Raw genomic sequence first — 27179 nt, 5'->3', positions numbered from 1 at the left:
GTTTATCAGAATTTTGACTCTTTGAAACAATTCGTTTTCTAGTAAAAACTAAATAGTAAGCAACTGTGAACTGTCTGTTATACCCAGAACTCTTTAGATTGGAAATTTATGAATGCATTTCATAATTTTTAAAAACACAAGCTTTTTGTTATAGAACAACCTTTTTTTTTTTTTAATTATTGTTTATTTGTTCATAGGAGAGAGAGAGAGAGAGGCAGGCTCCATGCAGGGAGCCCGATGTGGGACTTGATCCCAGGACTCCAGGATCATGCCCTGGGCAGAAGACAGGCACTAAACCGCTGAGCCACCCAGGGATCCCCCTAGAATGATCTTTCAATATAGCATAAGACATGTTGACTAACAGACCCAAATTTATCTTTAGTTTTTCTATAATAAGCCAAAAACAGATAAATCTGTGTTCAGTAATTAATGTTTTGGTGTTTTATCTTATTTGGAAAAGACTTAGCTATCCAAAGAATTTAGCCTGATGTTGATGTATCATTTAATCTATCAAAGCTTCAGAGTTTTAGGTTACCAAAGATTTTAAAAGCTATAAACCTTTTTATTTACTTGTTCATAAAAATTACCCATGAAAACTTGATGAGACAGACAAAATCAAACATTGTAAGTCATTTATGCTGACAAATGGCAACAGATACCACATGAATTTAATAAATTCAGGTAGAATGAAAGCTGTTGAGAACTCCACAAGACATGTCTATTTTAATTAAACCAACAACCTTGAATCCACTTGTGTCCACTGAAAAGTCAATCCATTTGTTCCCCACTGTCAATTTTACTTGATGCTCTTGAGGGGAAATCTGAAGTGGTGGGAGGCCAGGGGAGCTCTTGGGCCCCATCATGCTGACGTGGGAGGTGTTCTAGTCCTTCCATAAGGAGGTAGCCTGACCGCTTAGCATGCTCTTTGCTCCTCCACAGTGAGGGTGGGAGGAGCAGGAGCCAGTGGTGCTGGAGACACCAGGGATGCTATAGGAACCAGCTGCATGAGGGGTCCAGGTGGTGATGCTCCTTCTCCTCCAGGAGGAGAAGGGGGAGGGGAGAGGGGAGCTGCTGACAAGGCCAGAGGCAGATTTTATTTTTATTTTTTTATTTTATTTTTTTAAATTTTTTTAAATTTTTATTTATTTATGATAGTCAGAGAGAGAGAGAGAGAGGCAGAGACACAGGCAGAGGGAGAAGCAGGCTCCATGCACCGGGAGCCTGACGTGGGATTCAATCCTGGGTGTCCAGGATCGCGCCCTGGGCCAAAGGCAGACGCCAAACCGCTGCGCCACCCAGGGATCCCCAGAGGCAGATTTTAAAGCTTGAACAATCATTCTTCCATCTCTAGCTCTAGCTCTTGTCTCTTCCCCCTGCAAACATGCTTTTTCTCTGGTTGCCCTTTAGCCCCCTGGAAGGGGTTGGGGAGAAGGCAGTGGTTGAGCATCAGTACATGCTTGGGGGGGGGTGTGGATTTAGGTTTTACAGTATCCACCTGTCTTTCTCCTCCTTTTTTCTCATTATTCAGATATCTGAAGGGAATCAGATATCTGAGATTTGTGTTCATCCTTATTTCTCTGGGCCATCAATTGGGTCCTTTCCTGTGAGGCGTTACTGGAGTAACATAAAAGCTTTTAAGTAGGGGATTTCATCCCAGATCATGCGATCTTGAAAAACATTGGGTTAGTTTTTATCTCTCAGTTTAAAAATGCCCAATGTTTACAAGTGCTTGCCTTTACAATTACATAGAGCTCCTTAACAAATGAGATTTAGTAATTACCATCTGTAGGTCAAGAAAATATCTCACATTTATAACACATGTGGACACATATACACAAATAAGATGCAAACAAAACCTAGCTTTTGTTCCACTAAAACTTGTAGAAAACTTAAAAAACAATTTCTGAAGACCCCCCTTTTATGAAAATAAATCTAATTGCAAAATAGCTTTATAATTTATGGCTCCATTAATTATTTTTTATTTTCCAATTAGAATATGCTGGTTTTGTGCAAAGATATCCAGAGCTGTGGCAACAAACAAATCAGAGGAAGCCCAGATTATCTTTGTGAGCATTCCTTTCTCCCCAAAAGTTGAGGACCTCACTGACTGAACCAAAGGGCTTCCTAAGTTTTGGGTTGTTTATCTTAAAGCCAGCCTTTTCTGATTCTGTGCAAGAAAACTAATTTAGACATGTCAAAAGAGCCCCATCTGGGCCAGTTGAGACTCAGGTTATCCTTAATTTTTTTCCACCTGGACAACATTAACAGTAAACCACCACCACACCCCAACAGCTCAAATAAAAGCAGGGCCAGCAACTGAAATTGAGAAGGTCAGGGAATCAGAGATCTTCTGGATACACCCATGAGGAGCTCCCAGGCTGGTGCTTGTCTCAAGAGCCCCATTGTTCCAGGGGACACCACAGCTTCTCAGCCTGGCTGTTCTGACATCCTGTTAAAGCCAGGAAAGGTTGATGCAAAATGAACAAACTCTGAAAAAAAATAAAAAATAAAAGAGAGAGAGAGAGAGAGAGAGAATAGAAAAGTGTTTTGCTCCAGTTCAAGTGAGGATAGCTGCCCGGGATACACAGTCTTCACAAAGAAGAGAGTGCTTGCAGGGGAGAAACCTTTGCTGCAGGGTTAACATAAAAATTTACAAATCACTGGACAAAGGACATTTCAGACCATTGTAGGCCTTACTTAAGCTTCTAGTGTGTGCAAGGCTGCATGGCTTTAATCTCATGGGAACTCGGGGAGGTTTTACTCTTTATGTTTGGAATATTCCTTTTTAGTTAGGCAGATTCAAGTCCACAGTTTTTCCCCCACAGATGAATACATAGAAAACAAAAGTAAACAGGTTTTTATTTTTTTTAAGATTTTATTTATTCATGAGAGACAGAGAGAGAGAGAGAGAGAGAGAGAGAGAGAGAGAGGCAGAGACCCAGGCAGAGGGAGAAGCAGGCTCCATGCAGGGAGCCTGACGTGGGACTCTATCCTGGGTCTCCAGGATCACACCCTGGGCTGAAGGTGGAGCTAAACCGCTGAGCCCCTGGGCTGCCCATAAACAGGTTTTCAAACTCAAACCAGGGACTTTTGGTGTGAGCAGGGGAAGAAAACTGGTGAGAAAAGAGAGAAAGAGAACCAAGAAAAACCCAAATGAAGACTAATGGCTCCAGATAGGGACTCCACCCCCTTACCAGGTCAATCACTCTTGGCCCATATCTCCCAAAATCACAACTATATGGGAGTCCCCTGTGCTAAAGGTACCTGTAACAAAGAAAAGCTGTGCCCGCTCCAGCAGAGGCCCACACTCCACGGAACCCTGTGAGTGACAACAGCCACCACCTGAAGGCCAGCTGGATGCCACGGGCTTGCCACCCTCTGAGGGGAGGAGCCCTGGCGCAGTCAGCACACTGAACTTCTGGGCTTTGTTCAAGGAAAAAGATTCAGAGAAGCAGACAAAGAGCGCTCACAGAAGACAGAAAAGAAAAGCCTGGGGAACCAGAGGGTCATTAAGAACAAAAGGAAGCTGAGAACCGCCCCCCTCCAGTCCCCACAACGCCAGAACAAAGAGGTCTGGGTCGCGCCTCAGTTGTGGGTTCGAGTCTGGCAGCCCCAGTTCCACTGGGTCCTGTCTCATCCTAGGGTCCCTTCGTGGTCGCCAAAATAGGTTACCGGACTCGGGTCCTTGGACCCAGCAATGGCAGGAAGGGGGCCGGACCTAAAATGGAAAAGCACAGGCAAGGCTCCACTGGGGCTTCTGTTTCAGGACCAGGGAGGCAGCACAAGGCAAAGAGTCCTCGGGATGACTCTCCAAGGAGGGGGGGTGGGGTAGAGTATTTTAAAGATACTTAGGTGGGGAAAGGGTGACAGGTCAGCCTGTAAAGGTGGGGATTTGTTAGCTCCTGTGCACTTAAAGGTCATGCTTCTTCCTGCATGGCTTGTCTAATTAGCATGCTAAATCTCCACCCCTGGGCATGAATTTTTGTTTTATTATGGGGTCCATCTTGGCACAGACTGGTTTGCCTTGGACTAGGCTTGCTCCTTAGCTGGTGCTCTGCTCTGCAAGAAAAGTGCTAACAGGGGATCCCTTGATGGCTCAGCTGTGTAGTGTCTGCCTTCAGCCCAGGACCTGGTTCTGGAGTCCCAGGATCTACTCCCACATTGGCCTGGAGCCTGCATGGAGCCTGCTTCTCCCTCTGCCTATGTCTCTGCCTCTCTCTCTCTCTCTGTATCTCTCGTGAATAAATGGATAAAATCTAAAAATAATAAAATAAATAATAAAATAAAATAATAAATAAAATAAAATAAATAAAATAGTGCTAACAGTCAGTAGGGAGTTCTGCAAGAGAGATGATAATAGCCAGCAGGCAGGCAGGAGTTTTCTAGGTACACAGGGGCTTGTTCCCAAGGTCCCTGACTGTCTCATATTGATGCTGCAGAAACCTGGTGAAATCGGGTTGGAAAGAATCAATATGCAACACCTCTTTTTACCTCATGATTTATTTTACATCTCAAGCCAAGAAAATATAATTTTCCCTTTAAAAGCCCCTATTCATTTACATTTATCTATTAACAAAATATACTTTTCCTATATGGGTGAGGGTACAGTATGGATCTCAGAAGTTTATGGAATTAAGTGTTGTCCTAAAACTACATGCTGTTGAGAGTAGCCCCGGAATGGATAGCCAAGCTGGAGGGCGCTGCTAGAGCCACACACCTGCTTCAAGTAAGGCCCAAGTCCTCCAAGGATACGTCTGTAGATGAGGCCTCCACTCCTGTGCTTGTTTTGCAAGGCTGCCAGCTGCACACCCTACCTGTACAAAACCTGCTTCTCTCTGTAACTTTAAAGCCAGCTTGTGCCCGCAAGCCCCTCTAAGCCACTGGGGCTGGCCAGTAATGGTTATTGCTGTGCTGACTAATAAGTGAACCATTCACAGTATCTTACATTCATTTGATCCATCCCACGTGAAGCTTCCTCACAACTTTCGCTTTGTGCTCTCTCATCAACGTCTCAAAGTTTCTTGGACAAAGCCATCAGCTCCTGACATTTCCTTGGGATGAAAGCATCTCCAAACATGCAGACCTAAACCCCATTGTTCCAGAACTTGCTCCATAGTATTTTCGGTATTTATGAAGTCTGGGATTTCTGCTCTCTGCAAGCATGCTAGCTCCTTAAAAAGAAGTGAGGGACGCAGGGTAAGTAAGCTATGCGAGAGTTCTTCTCTTAAACTCAACCAGAAGAGAAGTCCTCCCTCTGTTTCTACGGAGAAATGAGTAAAAGAGCCCAGGATATGTAATGGTTGGTGTTACGCTCAATGACCTCCCTCAACAAAGAGACACAGAGCCAGAAGAAATAACGCCCAGCCTGTATAACCAAAAATATATCATCATTTCCTTTTGCTTTGTTTTGTGCGCTTTCCATTTTCCTATTAGGAAAAAAAAATATGTCTCCTTAAAAAAAATTAAAACAGAAGCATTTTCTTTCTCTTTGCTTTCTCGTCACTTAATGCACAAGTAATTATGGGGTGATAAATTTCAACATTTGGCACCTACAAACAAAAATCTTAATCATGCTTTCTTAACTTTGAATATTGTTGGTAAATTCAATCATCCATTTACTTTATAATCCCTTAATGTATTCAATAACCATTTGTATTATGAGGAAGCTCTATGTGTGAGGTTAAATGTTATGAAGTTATAAAAGTTTCAGGTATGATTCCCCCTTCAAGGAAGATATTATTTTCTAGACAAAGGAAGATATAAATAGAGCTGTAAAATAACTTCAAATGATGAGCAAAATAAGATATCAATAATAAGTTTCTATGGGAGAAGCGATAAGAAGAGTCCTTCCATCTTGGAGCATCAGGGAGGAGTCATAGAGGGTGAAGTGGATGAACTGGACTTTGCTAAAGGTGACATTTGTACCCTCCAAGGGAGAGACATGTCCATGGCAAAGGAAGAACATTGTTTCATGCCATATGCACTGATACAATTTTATGCACTATTCTGTGAACCAAAGACAGCTGTAGATCTTACTTGCAGGTAAGAGAAACAAACAATAAATGAAGAAATACATATTTAATACAATGTTAGGAAGGGATTGGTCCTACAGAGAAAAGTAATGCCATCAAAGAGAGATTAATGGATTAGTGTTATTTCATAGAGTGGTTAAGAAAACCCTTTTCAAGAAAATGATCTTTCAGTAGAGATCTGAAACATCTAAATTAATCTAAAATATGCATGTCTATGGCATACGAATTATTTTTCAATCTTATTTGCAGCATTCAATAGATTCCTGTGTTTCAAAATGTTTTAAAAATAAAGGAGTTTAAAACTATTAAAAATAATAAAACATATAAGAAGGGCAAAAACCAGAAATCTCCTTCCTACACTTGCTTTCTGACCACCCAGTGAATAACTACCCCCACTTGTAAATGTCTGGAGAAAAAGTTTTGAAGGGTAAAGAAATAGAGTGTAGAAAAGCCCAGAGTCCAGGGTTCCTTGGTATGTTTGAGAAAATGCAAGAGCTGAAGCAAGGAGAAGGATGCCAGGAGATGATGTTAGACAGAAGGCAGGTCAGGGAGAGCTTGGTGGACATGGGAAAGAATCCAGATTCACGCTGAGTGTGGTGGGAGGCCTTTAGGGAGTTTTGAGCACGGAGGTGACCTGATCCGATCTATATTTCTTAGAAGTTCACGAAGCAGTATGTAAACAGGCTATAAGATGACCAGAATGGCAGCTGGCAGGCCAGTTAGGGGGCTGTGGGAGGAGTCCCAGTGAGAAGGGAACAGGACTCAGATGAGGGTAAACATGTAGGAAATGGAATAACCTCAGATTCTCCTGTCAAGTTAGAGATGCCTGTAGGCAGTCATCAACTACGTAACAACAGAATGAAGAAAGAGCTAGAGAAGGTTGTTTCTTTGCTCATTCAGCTTCACAATTCAGTTTTTCTTTCTTTGAAACTTTCCCCTTGCACGTCAAAACCATATGACCACCGTCCCTAAAAGTGCCAAGTCCACGTTTGGAAAAGGTGAAGTAACTTTGCAGATTGGAAGATCTAGCAAAGGAAGTGTTGCGTACAAATAATACATTTTGTGGCGACTTCAAACCTGATTCTATCTAACCATTGTAAAGAGTGCAAATTATCTACATGGTATACCCTTTAGACTATCAACATGATCTTATGACTATTTTTTTTTTTTTTTAAATTCGGACACCGAGTACTTAGTTTTTCTTAATCGTCCATCCCTTCGGGAATGTCATCTCCACGAGCATCCCAATTTCTCTGTATGTTCTTCAGACGAGGCATGATTAAGAAGTTAAATGGAGAGACTCTGTCAAACTCATTAATTTTCTGTGGTGTTTGAGTAAGTGGGTTGGCCCCTTGAGCAGGTTGTGCAATATTGCTTTTTCAGATCCAGGGCTTTCTGTCAGAACACACCATGTCTCAAAGGAGAAGATAGCTGCCGAGCTTTTGGGCTGTACCGGAGGAATGTAATTTGTTTGTTCAACAAAGCATGGCAGCTAAACCAATAGAATTGTTGGTTGTTTAGTCTTTCTCATTAGACCATGGTGTAAAGCTCTGAGGAATGCTGAATGCTAAAAGGAATTACAATGCACTTTCTTCTCCCCCCCCCCCCCATCCAGATATTTTTGAATGCAGATAAAATCCGCCTGGGGAACCTACCAACCGGCTCGTTGTCATCTTCTTCAGCCAGCTCCTCCAATTCTCGGCAGACAGTGTACGAACTGTGCGTCTGCCCCAATGGCAAACTTTACCTTTCTCCAGCAGGAGTGGGGTCGACCTGTCAGGCCAGTAGCAACGTCTGCTTGTGGAGCTGAAGTGACTGATTTCTCCTCACACCAGAATAGCCTTTTGTTCCTGTCCGTCTGCTTCACAGTTCTGCTCGGTTTCCCTTGTGATGAGTCCAGAGCTTCTTCCAATGGTCCACAGAGCAACTTCTTCCAATGCAAGCAGGGATTCGCTGCCACCTCCTCTCATGATTTACTGTACTGCTCAACGCAGAGAGTGCGGGTGACAGGACAGTGGAAAAATCACCTTCAGCAGGAAAACCGGATCATAACTTTTGCTCAAAAGGGAGAAAAACATAGGTGCCTTTGCTACATGAAGTGAAGCACACAGTTTTAGATTTTTGCAGGACCTGGATATGAACTGCACACACATACATTACATAGATGAAATTCCCAGTCTCCAATGGCAAGATGAGATGGTTAGCCCTGTCAGAAAACCAATTCTACAGCCTGAAAGCACAATTTTCCGATCATCTTTTTGGATGTAAACTTTTATCCCTGAATTTTAAAATTTTCAAGCATTAGATAATGCTTGCTTTACTAAAAAAAAAAAAAAAAAAGTAAATTCAATACGTGATTTTTAACAAAACGAAACAAAATGAGACAGAATCTTACCCTGAGTTTTATTTGTTTCTTTGAATTCGATGTGTTGTTACTCTTTGTCTACTAAGTCTAGGGTTTTGTACATTAGGTAGTTTTGAAAGCACTCAGCAATATAATCTTTACCGAATTAACAAAATGCCATTATCCTGTCATATGTCATATCTGAATGGCCTTATATAGTATTTACTTGGCTTTTGCATGTGACGTATTTGCTTTTAACAAAACATCTAATTTATTGAGATATAAGATAGGATTGAGAAGGGACATACTGACAGTGTGGAATCCATAGATTTTTTTTTTTTTTAATTCACATGCTATCGTTTCCACTAGTACATAGTACTACATAGTACTCCTAGTACAACATTCTGTTTGCTCCATTCACTTTATATTTGACTCTGACTGCTAAAATTCAAACATATCCTCTAAATAAATTACTAATGTGATGCATTATGCTGAGAATGATTCACTTCCCATTGGACTATAATCTTCAGAATTATATCTATGTATTTTTTTATTGGAGGTTAAGATTTAAGGACAGTAGAAAGTAAATTATAAATCCCTGCTTACACGTTAAAAAAAATATAAATGTTAACAAACATGTTGAAAATGTGTTTGCTCCGTTAGATTCCTATTTTAAGGAATTTGTTCATATCTCCTTTGAGTGCTTAATACGTAGTTACCTTTATTAGACTGTTAAGCTACCCTGGCATCAAAAATCATAGCTCCTTTCATTCTCCACTGCTTATTTTTGTAAATTAGCACTAATAAATAACTCCAGAATAATGTAGATTTGTTTATCACAACACTCCTTAACTTGAATTCTTGAAACTTACAGAATCCAAGAATGTAAAATTGTATTAAATATTTCCTATTATGGGAAGATGACTTGATTACTCTAAGGTAAGTCCTTAATGTTCACGTGTCAATCAGTCTTATTTCCCCCGTGCACACCATTGCAGGTGTATGGAAGCTTCATTTGGGGGGGCCCATCTCCGTAGAACCTGTGGAACTCTGCAGCATAGAGCCAAGTGAGAGATGGGAACCTGTCAGAGTAATTTGGTGAAAGTAGAAAAATTAGATAATGCAAGCAGCAAAGTGAACCATTTGGCCAGAATTACCTTGTTTGGATAACTTAACATGTTGAATGCTCGATGAAGCTCCAGTTTACTAAAATGCATTCTGTACTCAGCAAAAGGTCAGAATAGTTAGGGCAGTTTTATCACTTTTAAAATATAACTTGACTTACGTTTGGGGGTTATTATAGAAAAAATATTGGAGTAAGAATTGAGATATTCAATTGCTTAAAAACATAACATAAGCGTTCAATTTATTTACGTTAGAATATTAGAATTTAATATGAGAAATCCTCACATTGATTTAGCAAGGTACACAAAGTGTAACACAAGAAATTTTGAGACCTCATGGGTGCTAATCACTGTTATGGACCTTTTAGGAAAACCCTGTAATAATTTGAGACATATTCAAGTTCTAAACATCTCTAAATTAAAACAATTAGAAAGTTTTTTTAGTCAAACGGGAACAATTCTTTTGATTAGTAATTAGCACTGCTTCTAATCTCGGCTCTGTCTTCTACTAATCAGCAAGCTGATTTAGGCAGTCTGGGAATATCTTCAGACTCCAGTTTACTCAACTATACAACAAAAGTATTCAATCAACTGGTCTCTTGACAATCCTTCCAGCTCTAACATGTTCTAATTCCAAGAGCAAATATTATAGGAAGTGGAAGGGGCCACTGAAATTTTAAATTATATGTTGTAAAAGGAGAAAAGTTGAAAGAGAGTGAGGAGACAAACAGTATAAAATCCAATTCTGGTGAGGGGCTGTTAATTTCAAATTCAAATATGTTCTGAAATGTTACAGAAACAGTTTCAAAGAAATGTTAAGAGATTTAGACTATGTCTAAATGATGTAAAAATATCTGTTCGACTTAGTAGAAAAATATAATGATACAGGTGGCTTTCCTATCCAACACTGGGCGGTTGGTTTGAATTACATGACTGGCTGTTTTAGATTCTTTAGAATCTAAGTATAGATTCAATTCAGCCTCAGAGTTGGAGCTTCTGTGGAAGGCATGGAAGATTCCTCCTGTAAGTCCTTCATTTCCTCATAAATGAAGGCTTGGTTCTCTCCTAATACAGAGTTCCCTTAATTGTAGACTACTAAGCAGATTCATCACCTGTTTCTCCAGTAACATTTTTATGTTACATCTTACATAAATACTGTGCAGTTTACTCAGATGCAAATTACATCTTTCCTAAATTTAACTCAGAAAAAAAATAATTCTTTTCAGGTATAGTACATGGACCATAAACTTTGTATTTAGTTCCCTGGAGAAGGCAGGAAGGGAAGAAGGGAAAAGGCAAGCCCCCCAGGCTGGAAGGATAAAAGGAAGAAAAGGGATTGACAGGATTCCTAGCATTTACATTTTTAGCTGGGAATGAATAAATTGAGAGTATTTGAGTTCTGTTGCTGGGGGTCAAAAGGAGAGAAGCAAAGATACAGTATCCCTTCTTTTTAGAATATTTAAGTGAGCTACTCTCAAAAAAATATACTTCCAAATTTCCTTTTTCTTTTGCTCATCATCTCCAAAATTTCTACCCTATATTTCTTGGTCCTATTTTTTTTTTCTTATTAGAAACCACAAACTTTATAATTTAGTACATAATTATTTATTGAAGGGTTTAAGATAATTGCATACTTTAAATTTTACATTAATCAGGAAAATTTAGATTTCAGTACCCACAAATTTCTGAAACTGGAGCCTGGAGTTTCAGTTCTTGTTCTGAGCCTACTTACTTACTTGCTCATGTGACCCCATGAAATGTACTTCATTATCTTGATCACAGTTTACATACCTGTGAGAGGGGTACAGCAAACTAAAAGTTTCCTTTGGTTTCTTTCATCTCTAAATTTCACTGATTCACTTAAGAAGAGGCTCAGCAGCCTTGAGTTCTGTGGCTTAGTCAGAACTAGCATTACTGATCTTCTTTTATACCTTAACATGTTATTTGTATATGTTGAAATACAAATCTTTCCAGCATCCCGCTCCTTACTCCTTTTTCTATTTCTTACCATGTGAACATTAATATCTCTTTCATAAATAATGCTTCATTGACAGGCTTCAGTAATATGGTTGACATTTAAAAAAGAAAAGACTATATTTGGGTCATTAAAAAAATGACTCTAGGAAATTAATAGAAATATTTACCAAATATTAATACTGTTAATCATTCTGTTACTACTTATCCCCATCAAACTAAAAAGCTCCGATCTTCTAAAGAAAAGATAATTTGATCACTAAGGTCAGTTGCTGAATTTTTATAAGATGCGATGCCATTCAAGTTTCCTGCATCTTCTACATAAAAATTACTCAGTTGGACAGTGCCTCATTTTATAAAAATGGCATTTGATACAATAAAACTCCTAATGAATTGTGTCATTGCAACATGGTATCTCTGAGGCAGCAATTGGTAGAAGACTGGAGAGTGTTTAATGCATTGAGTGCTATATTTTATACAGATAGTGTCAGTATCATAATATTAAATTATTAAAATAGTTGATATGTAATGGCCAAATTTTCTATACCACCACCAAACCAAATTCATATTTGAGTTTCATCTGAGTAAGGTCTTATCACCTTATTCTTCCAGTAGCTTTGGTCTAATTAGAATTGTTCATGTGACCGTATTTAAAGATACTTGGAGAAATTCTTTTCTCTATGTAGTAGTATATGTTATAGCAACAGATATTACAAAATATCATTATCATAAAGTAAAATGATACTGTATTTTTATTCTTTTAAAACAATCAAACTAATGAATGACCTCATTGAACACTGTTATTCATATTGTTTTATACTGCAGTTCATTAGTTATTTAAATATCAAAGACCAAAGACTGGGATTTCTATTGTATTTAACTCTACAACACTGCTGCTTCTACTAATTAATTCAAATGAATAGGAGGGCTTATAATTATAACATGAGGTAGTAAACATCCTCCTTGCAGGATTCTGAGCTATATAGGTCATTAATTAATGTTTTGGTTTTAGAAGGAAAATTTTGTTGGTGTAGTCCACTTACCTTTTCTACATGCATAATAAATTCCTTGATATTCATAATACCAGTATATAAAGATTATATGCTAAAACAGGCCCAGTATGGATTGACTCAGCTGAGTTTAAACTTTCATTGCTTGGTAAAAATTCTTTGGAGAATAGAATTAATTTGAAATACTTTTAGAACCAGAGGGCTATTTTTTAAGTGTTGATTGAAGCGGTTCCACACTTTGAGAAAGTCAATGAAAAATATGAAAGGAAATGAGGTATAATGAACTGTGATCCTTTGTTTTTGCAGTCTTAATACCTCATCTGTCTGAATGGTTATAAATAAAAGCCAAACAGGGTTGAAGATGTGCAAGGATATTCACCAACAACGGAGATACGTAATTTCAAGTTTGAGTGTCTCGTTATTTATACAATTCCTTAAACCAGGTCCACTACTCATTTATTTTGTTTTGTAATTTTCATGTAAATGTTTTCTTGTATATATAGATATATGACAAATGGAACTATTTTCTTACACATACTATGCAATATGTTTGTAAAATTGCAATATTACCAAAATACAAAAGCTGTGCTTTTGTACTCTATCTTGCTTTATGTAAAATCAATCTTTTTCTATTTAAATGGACTACCTGTCCCATAAACTGTAGATAACATATCTATTCAAAATCAGTCTATTGTATCTTTTGTTTAGTTTGGGGTGGATTGGGTTCTATTTCTTTTGGGAGAAAATGCACCAGTTTGGCAGTTGGAAACTTTGTTTTCCTCAAAAGATGAGACCTTTGAAGCATGCAATGAGCTCTATAATTTAAGATCTCTCCTGTAATTCTTGTATTTTTGTCCTAATTTTGGTGCTACTGTGTAACCATGATTAAATGTGATAGTTAAAACAAAGAGGATCGAAACTTATATGCTATCATTTATTTAATCGAGAAAACAGTTTGAAGAGGAAGGATATGAGTATTGTAGTGGTTAGAGACCTTTTTTGATTATGTATTTTAAATATCAATTCTAGTAAGATATATGCTTTTCAAATTTTAGTTTAATCTGTATATTTATATTTGATAAAGACGTTTCCCTTATGAAAAAAATTGAGCATATTGTTCTTCTTAAACATATGACCAATGAAACTAAAAAAAACCAAATTGATTTAAAAGTTTTGGTCACTACATTTTACCAGGTGATTAGCTAATAGTTTACCCATTCTACAATCTCCATGATTTGATTCTGGACATTAGACTAAATGAATTGCTATTTGCTCAAGTATACATCCCTACACAGACATGTATCATCACACATAAGTACACATACATACGCAATGGTGTACTAATTGGCATTTACTTATTTGATGTTGTATTTCTTCATTTCCTTGTTACACGCAAAGCATCAAGAACTAGCTAGTTCAAAACAATAACCTGGATTTTATTACCTTTCAGAGATACAATTCCCAGTCCAATACCCTGCATGCCTTGAGAGTGACATCATTTCTCATAGGTTTCAAAAAAGCAACTATATAGGTTGGAAGTTTTGTGCCAGTTTTGGTTGTTGTTTTTGTTACTACTGCCTTCTTGGCTGCCCAGATATTTCCCCATACTGGTCTACATACTAGGAAAAAGAAAAAGAAAATACACACACAAGCATTTCAGATGTTAATCATCAATAGAAAATAAATGAATGCTTTTACTTTTGGGAAGCCCTATATAGTCTATGACTTTATTGAATCTTAACAAAGTTTTGGTGGTTTTACTAAGCAACCAGACACTTCCATACCTATTTCCAGCATGTCCTCAGAGAACTTACCAACCTGGTTTGGTGCACTCTTTTCTCTCATGAAGTAGGGGTACTAGAGAGTGCAGATGGGTATGGGTATTAAGCCAGAGAATTCCAGTACAATATTATACTAGTATTTTCCAGTGGCGACAGAAAATAGCACTGTGCAACTGAACGTTGCCGTAGCTTTCTCTAATGACCAGGCATAAGCTTACCCTCCTTTTGTGTCATGTGACAAATTTTAGAAAGAAAAGCACTTTGTTTTTTCATTTTTTCTTTCCCTTTTAATAAGAAATAGTACTTGCTTTGAAAGTGGGATATATGGTAATAAAAAATCTTGCTATTACAGTGTTCACTAGTGATTTTCAAAATTAAATATGTTCTGCCAGTTAAAAAATATTCTAACTCAAAAAGGGAATACCTTGAAATTACTGAAAATATGATTTGTGCCCCCCCCGATTTTTTTGTCATTCAAAGAAATACCATTGATACTAAAAGAAGAAAGACTATGTCACAAAAGAAAGATTTAATTGCATCTTACAAATACATACTTAACTTTTACTCAGAACTAGCCCAAACCACTTACTTTTTTCTGGTGGTGGATAAAAATTGTGAAGATGGGATAAATACATTGGCTTGGCTCAGAAAGAATGTCATGTTACTATTAAACATTGGATTAAATTACATTTGCCAATATTTTAGATGATCTAATCAGATTTTCTAAGTAGTGATCACCTATTCTTTAATATATCACTTGTTACTAGAAAGAATATCAGATTTCTTACAATATAGAGTGAACCCTTAAAACAGAAAAAATGAAATTAAAGGAAAGCCATAGAGAAGAAAGAAGAAACAAAAAGATTAATCACTAAAACAAAACTAAATATGTTGAATATTAAGTGTATGTTTAGGTTTCTTGAAAGTCAAGATTTAAAGGTTAGACTGTATCATTAGAGAAAAATAAGTATTTCACTTCATTACATATAAACACTTCCTATAGAACTCTAAAGACTGTTATTGCCTAGGTATTTATGCATGGATCCATAAAGAATACACAATGCCTAAAACAACAATTTCATTTAAAAATTACCCTCTATTAATTATTAATAATTATAGAAAATAAGATGTTTAAAGATCACATGGACTGTTGCAAAACATGAAAATTTCAATTCATTCATAATTATTATTCATTAAAATATGATAAATTACTCCAAATGTATAAAAATTACCCAAAATATGTAAAATGTCAAATGTAAATGAAATAGATCCAAAGCATGTGAGAACTTGCCAGATATTTTTGGAAATATGTACAGTTTTTCTTATGCAATTTTTTTTATTTATATAGCAGGGTCTATAAATGAGTTTAGCTTATAAGGTAGGAAAATAACAGTTTGGGAAGTATTGCAGATGAAAAATCTTGATAAAATTCCATACCACTTAAATTTTAAGAATATGGTGAGCTCAGTACTTTCCTAGTGTTTACGACTTGCTAGAAGATTCTGAATTCATTGGCCACCACAAAGCAAGGCTTTTGGACATCATGAAAAAAAGTTATCAATTTTTCTCGGTTAATTAAGGAAATATAAAGCCAAAAAAGGACATACCCCAAATTCTCGAAAGATATCATTCGTTTGGTCCTTGGATCAATCTCACCACCCAATGAGATTTTAGATCATCTTGAATTTATAGCTAGCTTAATGGCATTCCAGTATATTTTGAATTTATAAAACTTTATATGAGGTCACTGTTTAAAGGTAGTCTAAAAGCTCAGAAAAAATAAATTTACTAAGTTACAGCTTCAAAGCAGAGCCCTATAATATAAAAAATTTAAATTCATTAAATAATAACTGAAGTTTCAAAGTAAAATATTAAAAGAATTATAAGTTTCCTTTTACATTTCATCTTTTGATGTCTACAAATTATTTATTTTTACTATGATCCAGTATCCATCTTGAAGCAATACAATCCTTATATGTAAATGGATTTGATTTTTAAAAAGGGGCATTGGTAAAGTAGAAGTCAAAAAATCAGATTCTAATTCCTGTGTTGCTTTGAATGTCATTCAATAATCTGCATTAATCTAATCTAAATAAGAGGTTTAAACTTCATTTGTGATTACACATGGAGTTCCCCTTACATGCCAACTCTGCCCAACTGGAAAGGCCTATCAATATGGGACATTGTATTGAGAATGATTCTAGAATAAAGTTCAAGCTCTCTAGGAAGAGTATCATGATCATTTATTATGTCAGAAGTTCTGAAGTGATTGATTAATTTCAGTACATCTGCTCTATTTTAGCAGTGCAATGATCTTCAAACTCTATCAGCTCAACGCTAGGCTTCAGTTTCCTACATTGTAAAACAAAGATGTTAAATACAAACCATTTTTAATGCAACAATATTACCTTAATAAACTTCATAGTTTCAAAAGGTTTAATTCTATGCTATCTTAGATTTCCTTTAACTGTAATCTGGAAATGTAATCTATAAAGCAATACCCTGAAATAAAAAAAATAAGGAATAGAGGAGGTGCATTGTCAAGCATTTGATGAGTTATGGTCTATTCTGTAAATTCAAAGTCCACAACAGAATTATCTGGGTTATGGAAATTATCTGGGCTCTAAATAACAATTTTACAAGATAGTCTACTGTTCAAAGATAGAAGGAAATTAACCAACATGGGTTCAGCTTAATATTGTTAATTGTACACTGAATTAAGACACTTAATTTATATTATTTCTTCAATTATAATCTCAACTCTCTTTTGGATTAAATTTAATTAGACCCAGGTTTAGAGACAAGAAGCTATGTTTCTGAGAAGTTAAGTCAACTATTACAATTTTCATGTTTATTTGATTTTAATGCATTTTTTTGCTGATTTATTTAATAAATGGTAACAGGTACTTGCATATGTCAGGCACTATTTTACTAGTCTGGGCATTGGTAAACAGTGGCCAACCAAACAGACATAGAAGAGGCCCCTTGTGGAGCTCCTGGATTGGCAAGGAAATGCAGACCACAAATAATGTAAAAACAAATAAACAAGATTATGTCATAATATGAAAAGTTCTATGAAGAAAATAAGCAAAGAAGTAGTGACAATGAATGTCACTCGTTATAATAAGCACTTGAAGAGAAAGAAGAACCTCATAATTTCAAGTCACAAAGATTTCCTTTATTACAGCATCTAGTGATCTGCAGTAGAATGTGTGCCTACACAATTACCTGAATACACGGAGGCAGTTAAGCAAATAGTCCTAACAGAAGAAACTAGGAAGTTTGTATTAAGATTTCAATAACAATGCTGTAACTGGATATAAATCAAGAATAAACATTCATTGTCATTATTAAATCTACCATTGAATTCAAAGTCATAAACTGATATCACAACTTTGGTCATAATTGTGTGTGTTGGCCTCAGACACACTCTCTTTTAACACAGACCAGTATTCCTGCTGATCTTATGTCCTGGCTGCATGTGGAAAATTATGCCTCTTTGTGTGTATGATATATTACCCAGTATATAAACAAAAAGTTATTTTACTGTGGAATACCTCCCCTTCAAAAAATAAATCTCAGAATGCTATTCTAATGTTGAAAAATAAAAGCCTTGATGTCCTGAAAAAAAAAAAAAAGTTTATTCAGAGTGTAATCACATTCTACCAGAAGGACATACTTACTCTGGATTCTGACCCTTACAAAATGCTTGAAACTCAGTGTTGCTCACGTGACATCAAATGACTTATTAGTTGTTTCCTCTTCATGTGTCTGTTAGAATAAGTCAGCTGTAAAATTGACTTGAGTATTATCATAAACTATATCCCAAGATAAAGCAATTTTGTCTCTGGGATAAGTCTGTTGAGTCAGGTGATTTTAATGATTTAGTAATAGGTTATTAGTCTTAGTGTCTTGAATTGTCCTGAAGGCATTTGAAAAATATTTATTATGGAAAACACTAAATTACAAAATTAAACCTTGGTCATTTGCCAAGGAAAATATATATAGCAATATATATATATATATATAATAGGGTTTGGGTAAATTATTCTTTTAACTTGGGCATCCAAAGATTATGTATTGTTAGAGTATCTCCAAGTATATAGTCCAATAAATCTTCATGCCAACCATAATGATTGACCTAAAAACAATACACTATTTGGACATCCTAATATTCAATTTTCAAAGTTTTTAACAAATAACATAGAGAAGTTTGGGCCAGATAATTTTCCAATTCAGAAACTTGAGATTTATGATTTTTTAAAGAGTACACAAACCAAATAATTTCCTTGAATGTGGCTTGTTATGTTGCATGGCTATCTGAGCATAGTTGTCATAAGAAAATTCATGGTGGTAAACACTTGTTAATAGAGCACTTAAAAACAATTGGAGGAGAGGACTGGTATCTAATATCAGCAACTTAGAGGTAACTATCATTTGCATTACAATAACTTCCTTTTTTTTTCAAAGATAAATTCCTTCAGGTTGGAGCCAAACTTATTGTCAATGGTGATACTAAAAAGATTCAGGGGCTTTGACAGATCCATCAACTTCCCCATACTGCTTTAAAAAGAAAATTAACCTACCATATTTTCACCACCACCTAAATGGGTACAACCAAATAAACACAAATATCTTATAGACTTGTAAAGTTCATACATATTTCTTAAAGTAGTACTTAAGTGTTACTTCATATCTATTTTCATTAACTATTATTTTTTTTTGTTAACAGTGGCCCAGGATAGGGACACTTGGATGGCTCAGTCTATTGAGTGTCTGACTTTTGGTTTAGCTCAAGTCATGACCTCTGGCATTGTGGGATCCAGCCCTGCCTCCAGCTCCCAGCTCAGTGCCCACTTGGCTTGTCCCTCACCCTCCCATTTTGCTTCTCCACCTGCCTCCTGAGCGTGTGCTCTTTTTTTTCTCTCTCTCTCTCCAAATAAATAATAAATTTAAAAATAAATGAATAAATAAAATCTTTTAAAAAAATTAATGTCCCAGGATAATCACCTGTCCATATTCAGATCATGATCAGGAAAGTTGAAAGATTTATCCTACTAAAGATCAAGAAGTGGAATAAATCTAACTGAATTTATTCAGCCTCAACTTTATCTTTCTCTGTTTTTGTTTTGCATCATTTAAAATCAATATCTTAATCAACATTTAGCAAATGCATATATATGATTGTACTATATTTTCATATTCCTAAGAGCTAAAGTAAGATTGATCTAGTTGAGTTAATGTGATGATGTGGTAAATGAAAAACTGTTAAAATTTTTCCTAGCATTAAAGTTACTGGGAAAATTTTAAAAATATTACATATGAGATTAGCTTCAGCACTATTTAAACATAGGAGTACCTTGTATAAAAAAAAAAAAAGGAGTACCTTGTATAAAATGTACACTTCTTTTGATCTAGTTTAGCCACACATATTCAAATTTAAGATGCTGCTCTGAAAATGTCAGAGATCATTTTATCTGCAACAATGTGTTAAATTGTTTTGCTCTGGTGGAGAAATATATTTAAACTATTCTGTGTAGAGGCCACAAATTGATATGAATTATCAGGAAATGGTTTTAGCTTCCGTCCTTCCATGTCTCCGAATTCTGGAATGGTGTGCAACTGGCTAGTGAAAGGGAATTCAAAAGCCCACTTACCTAAAAACAGTAATCAGTCATTATTCATCAAATATAATCACTGTTCAAAAAGGTGAATGAATGATAAGAACTATATTATATTTTGAAAATTACAGGGAAATTAATAACCAAAAAGCAGTCAAAGATTAAAGGCAATTATTTTCATTAAAATGCATCATTTGAAAAAAATACATCATTTGTATTAAACTCAGAGCCATTATTTCCAAATATGATCCCCTCCACGATGACTTCAACAAACAGAATAATATATTGAGAAAATAAAAGGCAGATAATATTCTTCAAATGATGCAATTTCCACAGGCTTAGCTTCTCAGTCCATGGTGTCTGGATCAGTCTGGTTTTTCATGACCTCAAAAAGAAGAATCATCTCAAAAATCAATAAACAGAAGGAAAAGTACATGGCCTAAAGTATTAATTATTCATTGTTTGACTAGGTTGGCATTTCTGAATCTGAAGATGTATTTAAGCTAGCAATAATCTGGTACCTACAAGTTTTCATTAAATTCTCTGCACTTTTCCACAAATACATTTATCAAATAGATTAAGATATAATTGGGACACTTTTCTTTACCCAAGAAATTCAACAAAATAGTCTTAACCTAAACACCCGAATTTATTATTTGCAAATAGGAACACCTGCAACAAGGTAAGCTGCTCTCCAAAGTAAAAGACTGGATTTTCCTAATATAAAAGGGTTACTGGAATGAATTTTAAGTAAAATTCCCTTAGTAATTGCTTAACTATAGAAAATTCAATTAGGTGCAGCTTATTTTCATCATATACACTAATAAGGATATGTTCTATTTTTATTTGAAAATTGAGCCACTTGAATGAACCTAAATATAGGGCTTTCCACATAAATGACCTTGTAATTATTCAAAATATATAGGAAACTCTTCAGAATGTTATTACGCTTGCCCCAAATTTATATTATCTCTCTCTCTCTCTCTCACACACACACACACACACACACTCACACACACAGTTTTAGTTTCCTTTGGGTAATTTAGGAGCATTATGTCACTCTTCACAAAGTTCAGTGGAAGTCCTTATTTTTTCATGATTACCAGACTTGTTTGCAGAAAAACACAGTGTCTATCTTAAGAGTGTGCTGGAGTCACATCATTTATTTCTTGGTTAGTTGTTTTTTTCTTTTTTTTACCTCCTATTTTAAATTCTTACATATTTTTTAAGCATAATGAATTTTTAGTTTTTACTCATATAGAGGACATTTTATGCTTATTAAAAGACTGAAATTTTTATATCTAAAGAAAAAAATAATTGCCATATATTTTGGATAACAAGAAAAAATGAATTTTGACCACATAACTCTGCTTTCTGAAACAATAAAATTTATATGACCTTAGCTAATGTTCCTATAAAATTTTAAGACCTGTAAACATATCTTCCCCAAATATAATCTTGTACATTTTAATATTAAAATATCACTTTAGTCAAATTATTGTTATAATAAAATATATACATTCTAATAAAGTTTCTAAATAGTATATTATGTCCTTTTATAAATTTGTTTTATTGATATTATTAAAATATATATACATGTAATATATTGTAAAATTTTTAAATGCACATTATGTTGGATTTTTAAAAGTAAATATAAATAAAAATATTTAGTACGAATGGTAGTCAAGTGTGATAACTCTCATATTAGATGGCTTTACCATTAGATGGCTTTACCATTATAATAACCTAGTTTATTTTAGGAAGAAGAAAATTCTCTGGGAAAATAGTGGTAAAGAAATGATACTATAAACTATTGAAATATCTAACAAAGTGAACGCAGGATTGAAATAGTTACTCAGAAGACAAACTGATCTTTTATTTCTTCTATGATAATATGCCTTTTATTTTTCCTGAGGATGTTCTACAAATACACACTTTCTTCAATTAATTTTTCTGTAAAGAACCAGCCTGTGGAAATAGACAAAATTCACCTAAAACCACACTGGGATATAAGCCTCTTAATACAGATATGTCACATTGAATCAGTGTTTTCAAATGTATGTTTCATTAAACACTAGTTCTGCAAAATGTAAGCAAGAGTGTAAAACAAAAAAGTCACACGGACAAAACAAAACTGAACAACAAAAACCACAAGAAAGAATGGACTTATAAAGTCATAGAAATTTTTTTTACTTGTTAAATCTTTAATGCATATTGAATAACTTCAATATGGAGATACATTTTGCAATGCCTCCCAGTTACTTCAGCAGAGAAACTTTTTTTAATGGAGAATATCATATTGAACCATATCTTTGGAAATGCTGCCCTAGGTTTTTCAGCAATGTGCTATACTGTTAGTTGAGATTTTGCTCACATAAATTACTCCTTATTATATGAAGAAATGCTCTCAAGCCACCTGTCACATACTCAGATAACAATATTTTTAAATAAAAATCTTCTAATTATCCCAAGACTTTCCCATTTGTTGTATTTACTCTATCAATTTGAATTCTGATTCTCTCACCTTACTGTCTATGAAAGCTTCTATGTCTGCCTATAAATATTTGACACACACAATTTTGGAGACAAGTAAATAAAATTATGTATTACATAAAAATTGTTTTAGGCCTGGATCATCATTTTTCCTTTTACAAAAGTTCAGACTGTATGTGGGCTAAGGCTACAGCATTGGAGAATCTGGAGAAGTGTGACATTTTTATATATAGTATTAACATACAGAACTAAACGCTCTAATTCCATTGTTATTTCATAATTCTTTCTCATACAATCTATTTTAAAAACTCATTTGTTCCCAGAGCACCTTTAATTTTACTTCTTTCAAATGTAGCTCTTCAAATGCTTTTGTTAAAGATGTATGAGAATAAAAATGCATAGTCTTTGATAAAAACATTCTTTTGTAAAAAGGTAAATGAAGATGAACCCAACTTTGAAAAGAAGGAAAGTCAGTTGTTACATAATCCGTTATTCATGGGTTCAAATCCGTGTTTTCTTTTTTCATTGTTTGTAAGCTTTAATAGCATAACTTTATACTTAATGAATAGAAATGCCCGATCCCCTAGCTAAAGGATACCAGTATCAGAAGAAAAACTTCCCAATCTGTTTTAAAAGAATTCATTTACATTATTATTATGACATCTAAGAAGTATTACTTGAAGTAAAAGATGCAGAAAGAAAAGCGAGATTTACAAAACTATGAAAAGCCCAGCATAGTCATAAAGTGTACATGTTAAATAACTTTCTCATTCCTTACTTTTGTAAGGCAAACTGAATAAATATACATATCCTCAAATTATATTTAAAAAGGAGGAAAAATCAATCCAATAATACAAGATAGAGCTAAGACATATTGTCAATATATGTGAACACATAAGCATATACATAGGAAAACAGAAAGAACAAAATATATGAGAAAGATTTTTAAAAATCCGTATTGTAAATAGTACCAAATCAGAAATATATTATGGACTGATTTAAAGTCAGAGACATCAAAATCCTTCAAAACAAGGCAGGATTATCTTACTATTATTACTACAGGGAAAAACAGAGTGAATCTGTTCTTGAAAATGTTTGTACTAGAGTTCAAAAATAAGCAAAAGTAACTTACTTCTGTAAAAAACTATATAATATAGAATATTTTAGTGCAACTTAGTTCAATTATAGATATACAACAGTGTCCCATTAGAGACTTCTTGATCTAAATCCCCCCTCCCAAAACCCTCTTTTTATACAGTTATTAATATTTTCTTCTTCTAGAGCTAATTCCTCTCCCCAGTCATTCCTGCCAAATGTCTTCCCAATGTTTTGTGGTAGTTTCCATGGTAGCTGAATTCTCTGAAAACTTCTACCTATAATATCTATATCTATATCTATATGAATAAGAATATACATATTATATATAATATAAATTCTTTCTATATAGAATTATCTATCTATCTATATATTATTTATTTATTTATGAGAGACACAGAAAGAGAGAGAGGCAGAGACACAGGCAGAGGGAGAAGCAGACTCCATGCAGGGAGCCTGATGTGGGACTCGATCCCAGGACTCCAGGATCACGCTCTGTGTCGAAGGCGGAGCTAAACTGCTGAGCCACCCGGGCTGCCCTACCTGCAATATTCTTAAAGACTCAATAATCACTGGAATGCAGAAAATCCATTTATTAAAAGTGAGTGGATGGCTTCCTTTTCTGTATTCTGCTCAGGTGGTCTCTTCTTTTGTATTTATTCTCTTATGCCCAGATAACCATAAGTCACTACATTGATCATGCTGTTCCATGTTTGCAGTTTCTCATCCAGCATCTCTTTTTGACTTTGATGTGTGTCTGTAACTCTGGGTTCAAACACTGGCACACAGAAAAACAACCCAGCAGTTTGCTGCTCTTTTACCTTAATATTGTGTAGCCTTTCATCAATAACATAACCTCATATGTACAGTTGTTCCTCAGTGGTTCAACCCAATCAATATCATCCATTTTTAATAATATTTAAGAGACCAAGAGCTCTGAATAATAATTGTATTGTGAATTTTTCTCTCTTAGGTTTAAATTTTCATAGTTAGAATTCACTGAAGAGTTCTATTTAAAATCTAAAATATTTTAAAATGTTGATGATAATTCTAAATAATTTTATGGTGAATTATATAAATATAACATATTTCATGAGTGACAATAAGGAAATCAATACATTTCCATTCCAATACATTGTGAATAATATAATTCAAATAATGGAATATTAATAAAAACTAATTATAATAAATTGTAAACCACCTGCTCATGAAAAAGACATGACGGTTAGGATTGACTACAATGAAAGTAAGTTCCTTGGGATCCAGTATTATAGTGTTCTGGAAAAATACTACACTAAATAAATTCTAAGAAACACTAAATCAGCTCTAAAAATCAACAGATACGTGAGAAAATCAGAGAATACAAAATAAAATAGCAAGATTTTAAATAGAGGCAATCCTAATTTAGGGGAAAACAAGTGATATTAGTAAGAAATTTGAAAATATGTACCATTTACTCAATCCTAACTGCCTCCAGGACCCAAGTTTTAATGAACTCTCTCACCAAGTTAACATATTTGGTGCCAATCTGACAGCTCATCCATATGTCAGATTGCAATTTGATTTGTCTCACAAGGTGCAATTGAGATTTTTTTTCCTGATTTTTCTCAAGACAATTGATGTCAGTGGGATGTGGTAAAATGTATTCAACTGCTGAAATTACAACAAGAAAAAAAAAGTTAAATCACAGACATTACTCCAAACTACTTCAAATATATAAGCTTTTAAATACTTGGAATGTTTAATAATTGAAATTCTCCTTCATATTTGCCACACATTGCAGTGTGTTCATTATTCCACTAAGACGAGTTTCTATGTTTTTCTGTACAATGGAACCTTATTTTCTTAAAATCTTGCATCATGTTAAATTAGAGTTTTGTCTTGCATTTTTCCCCCAAGTTCCAATTCAGTGATGTTCAGTGTGACATTTGCCTGTAGTCCTTCTAATAAAAAGAAGTCTTCAGTTTTAGCGTCTCTATATTTATGTGAAAGAAGGTTGCCTTTCTCATAGTTGTGACCAATTATGAGGCAAAAATCTCATTCAGATGTGCTTGATGAGCATATTACAGGACGTATCCTGTATTATGTGAATTTAAACATGGGCTCCCCTTCTGGGCAGGTGTGAAACATGTCAAGGTTTATGTTCACAGTGAAATGTTAATATTTCTATACTCAAATGTCATCTATAAACATTATAGATGCTCCTGTAATCAACAACATGTGTGTATATATGTGTGTCTGTGAGTATATATATAGATATATATGGATTGTATATAATGCATATATATATATTATATTTATATTTTATATATATACATTTTAATATATTTAAATAAATATTTATATTTATATATATACATATTCATTTCTAGAATTTTTGCTGTATATATATATATATATATATATATATATATATATACAGATCAGATTTCCACCTATTGAATCTCTAAAAATCTTGCCACATATGGTAGAGAAAATATTGCCTACTATCTGATCTTTTGAGTTACTTTCTTTTTTCCCCAGGACACATGGAATTTGTGATTTTCACCCAAATGACACACCCCAAAGGCAAAGCGAGGTATCTGCTCAATTTCACATGTACCAACTGAAATTCTACCCATTTTATTTCCACTCCATTAAACATAGCAAGAGTGAACTATTTTAGTCTGTTGTAGGTACAATGTTGAATTGCCTCCAACTTATAAAACATAAATCATGCTGGTCCTCTGAGAGTAATCAATACATTTTTGAGTATTGCAGACCTGTTGTGTATGCCTTGGTTATGCTGTTTTAGCCAATGAAAGTAAACCATATGTTTTGATTCTGTACTGCCTGATGGAACCTCCTAGTGGTCTCATTATAAAGAAGAAAACGCCAGCCCAGGAGACCACAGAACTCATTTTCCTGTGGAAGTATCCTGATGTGACTTGCTATCACTGAAAATAATAAAATGTTCCCAAAGAAATGGCAAGAGCTAGGAGGAATATATTCATAAAATAGCATCTTACCTGTATTTTAAGTCCTTGGTTACCTTCTGGTAACAAATTACAGCTGAGAAAGGATCGTTAAAGTATGAGAGTGAAGGAGTACTTGAAAATGCTTATAAGTAATATCTACAGTGATTTCCCAGGGACTTGGAAAAAATTCATTTTCAGTCTGTGCAGCATCTCAAACACTTTTTAAAATCAGCTCTACACTCTTAACAGCTCTTGAAGACTGGGATACTATGGAGCTATGCCTGTCCTTCTAAACCTTATGGTATGGGGGGTGGAGACTAACTCATCATACGGTTGTATTACAAGGTGTTAAATGTTATGAGGGGAGAAAAGCCAAGTGTAATTCTTAATTTTTAAAGCCCTCTTTTTTGTTCATTTTAGCTACTACCAAAATATGATTTGCAGTAATTACATACAAAAGATTTCAGGTAAAGATACATCTCAAATATGTCATCTATTCTGTAAAGCTCCTCAGTGAACATGGGTTTCTGAGTGAAACAAAGTGAGGCATCTTTGGATATAATAGAGGAATACTCTGTCCTATAAAAGCCTCCCTGGAACATTTGCATGATGTACGATCTTTGGAAATTTTAGTTCTAACACTTAAAAAAAATGGTATTTAATTAGTTTAGAAATTTTACTCAAGGACTATCTTCTTCTAGTTGTAAATGAAGTGTTTCATGATCAAGATGCTATTGTTCAGGGAAAA

At 34.8% G+C, this 27179-nt stretch overlaps 1 protein-coding gene across 1 annotated transcript in view; it reads left to right on the top strand.

Annotated features, from left to right (window-relative positions):
- The window catches only part of SGCZ (sarcoglycan zeta), a 459941-nt gene extending 446549 nt beyond the window's left edge, over nt 1-13392 (top strand). Inside the window, exon 7 of the mRNA XM_035699786.2 lies at nt 7648-13392. Within this exon, the coding sequence (XP_035555679.2) occupies nt 7648-7842 (195 nt within the window). The 3' untranslated portion in view covers nt 7843-13392. The remainder of the gene's footprint in view (nt 1-7647) is intronic.
- Nucleotides 13393-27179: the final 13787 nt, after the last annotated feature.

This window comes from Canis lupus, chromosome 16, assembly GCF_003254725.2.
Source record: "Canis lupus dingo isolate Sandy chromosome 16, ASM325472v2, whole genome shotgun sequence".
Classification (NCBI taxonomy): Eukaryota; Metazoa; Chordata; class Mammalia; order Carnivora; family Canidae; genus Canis; species Canis lupus.
The sequence above is the reverse complement of the archived record's forward strand: the minus strand, read 5'-3'. Positions and strand labels throughout refer to the sequence as shown.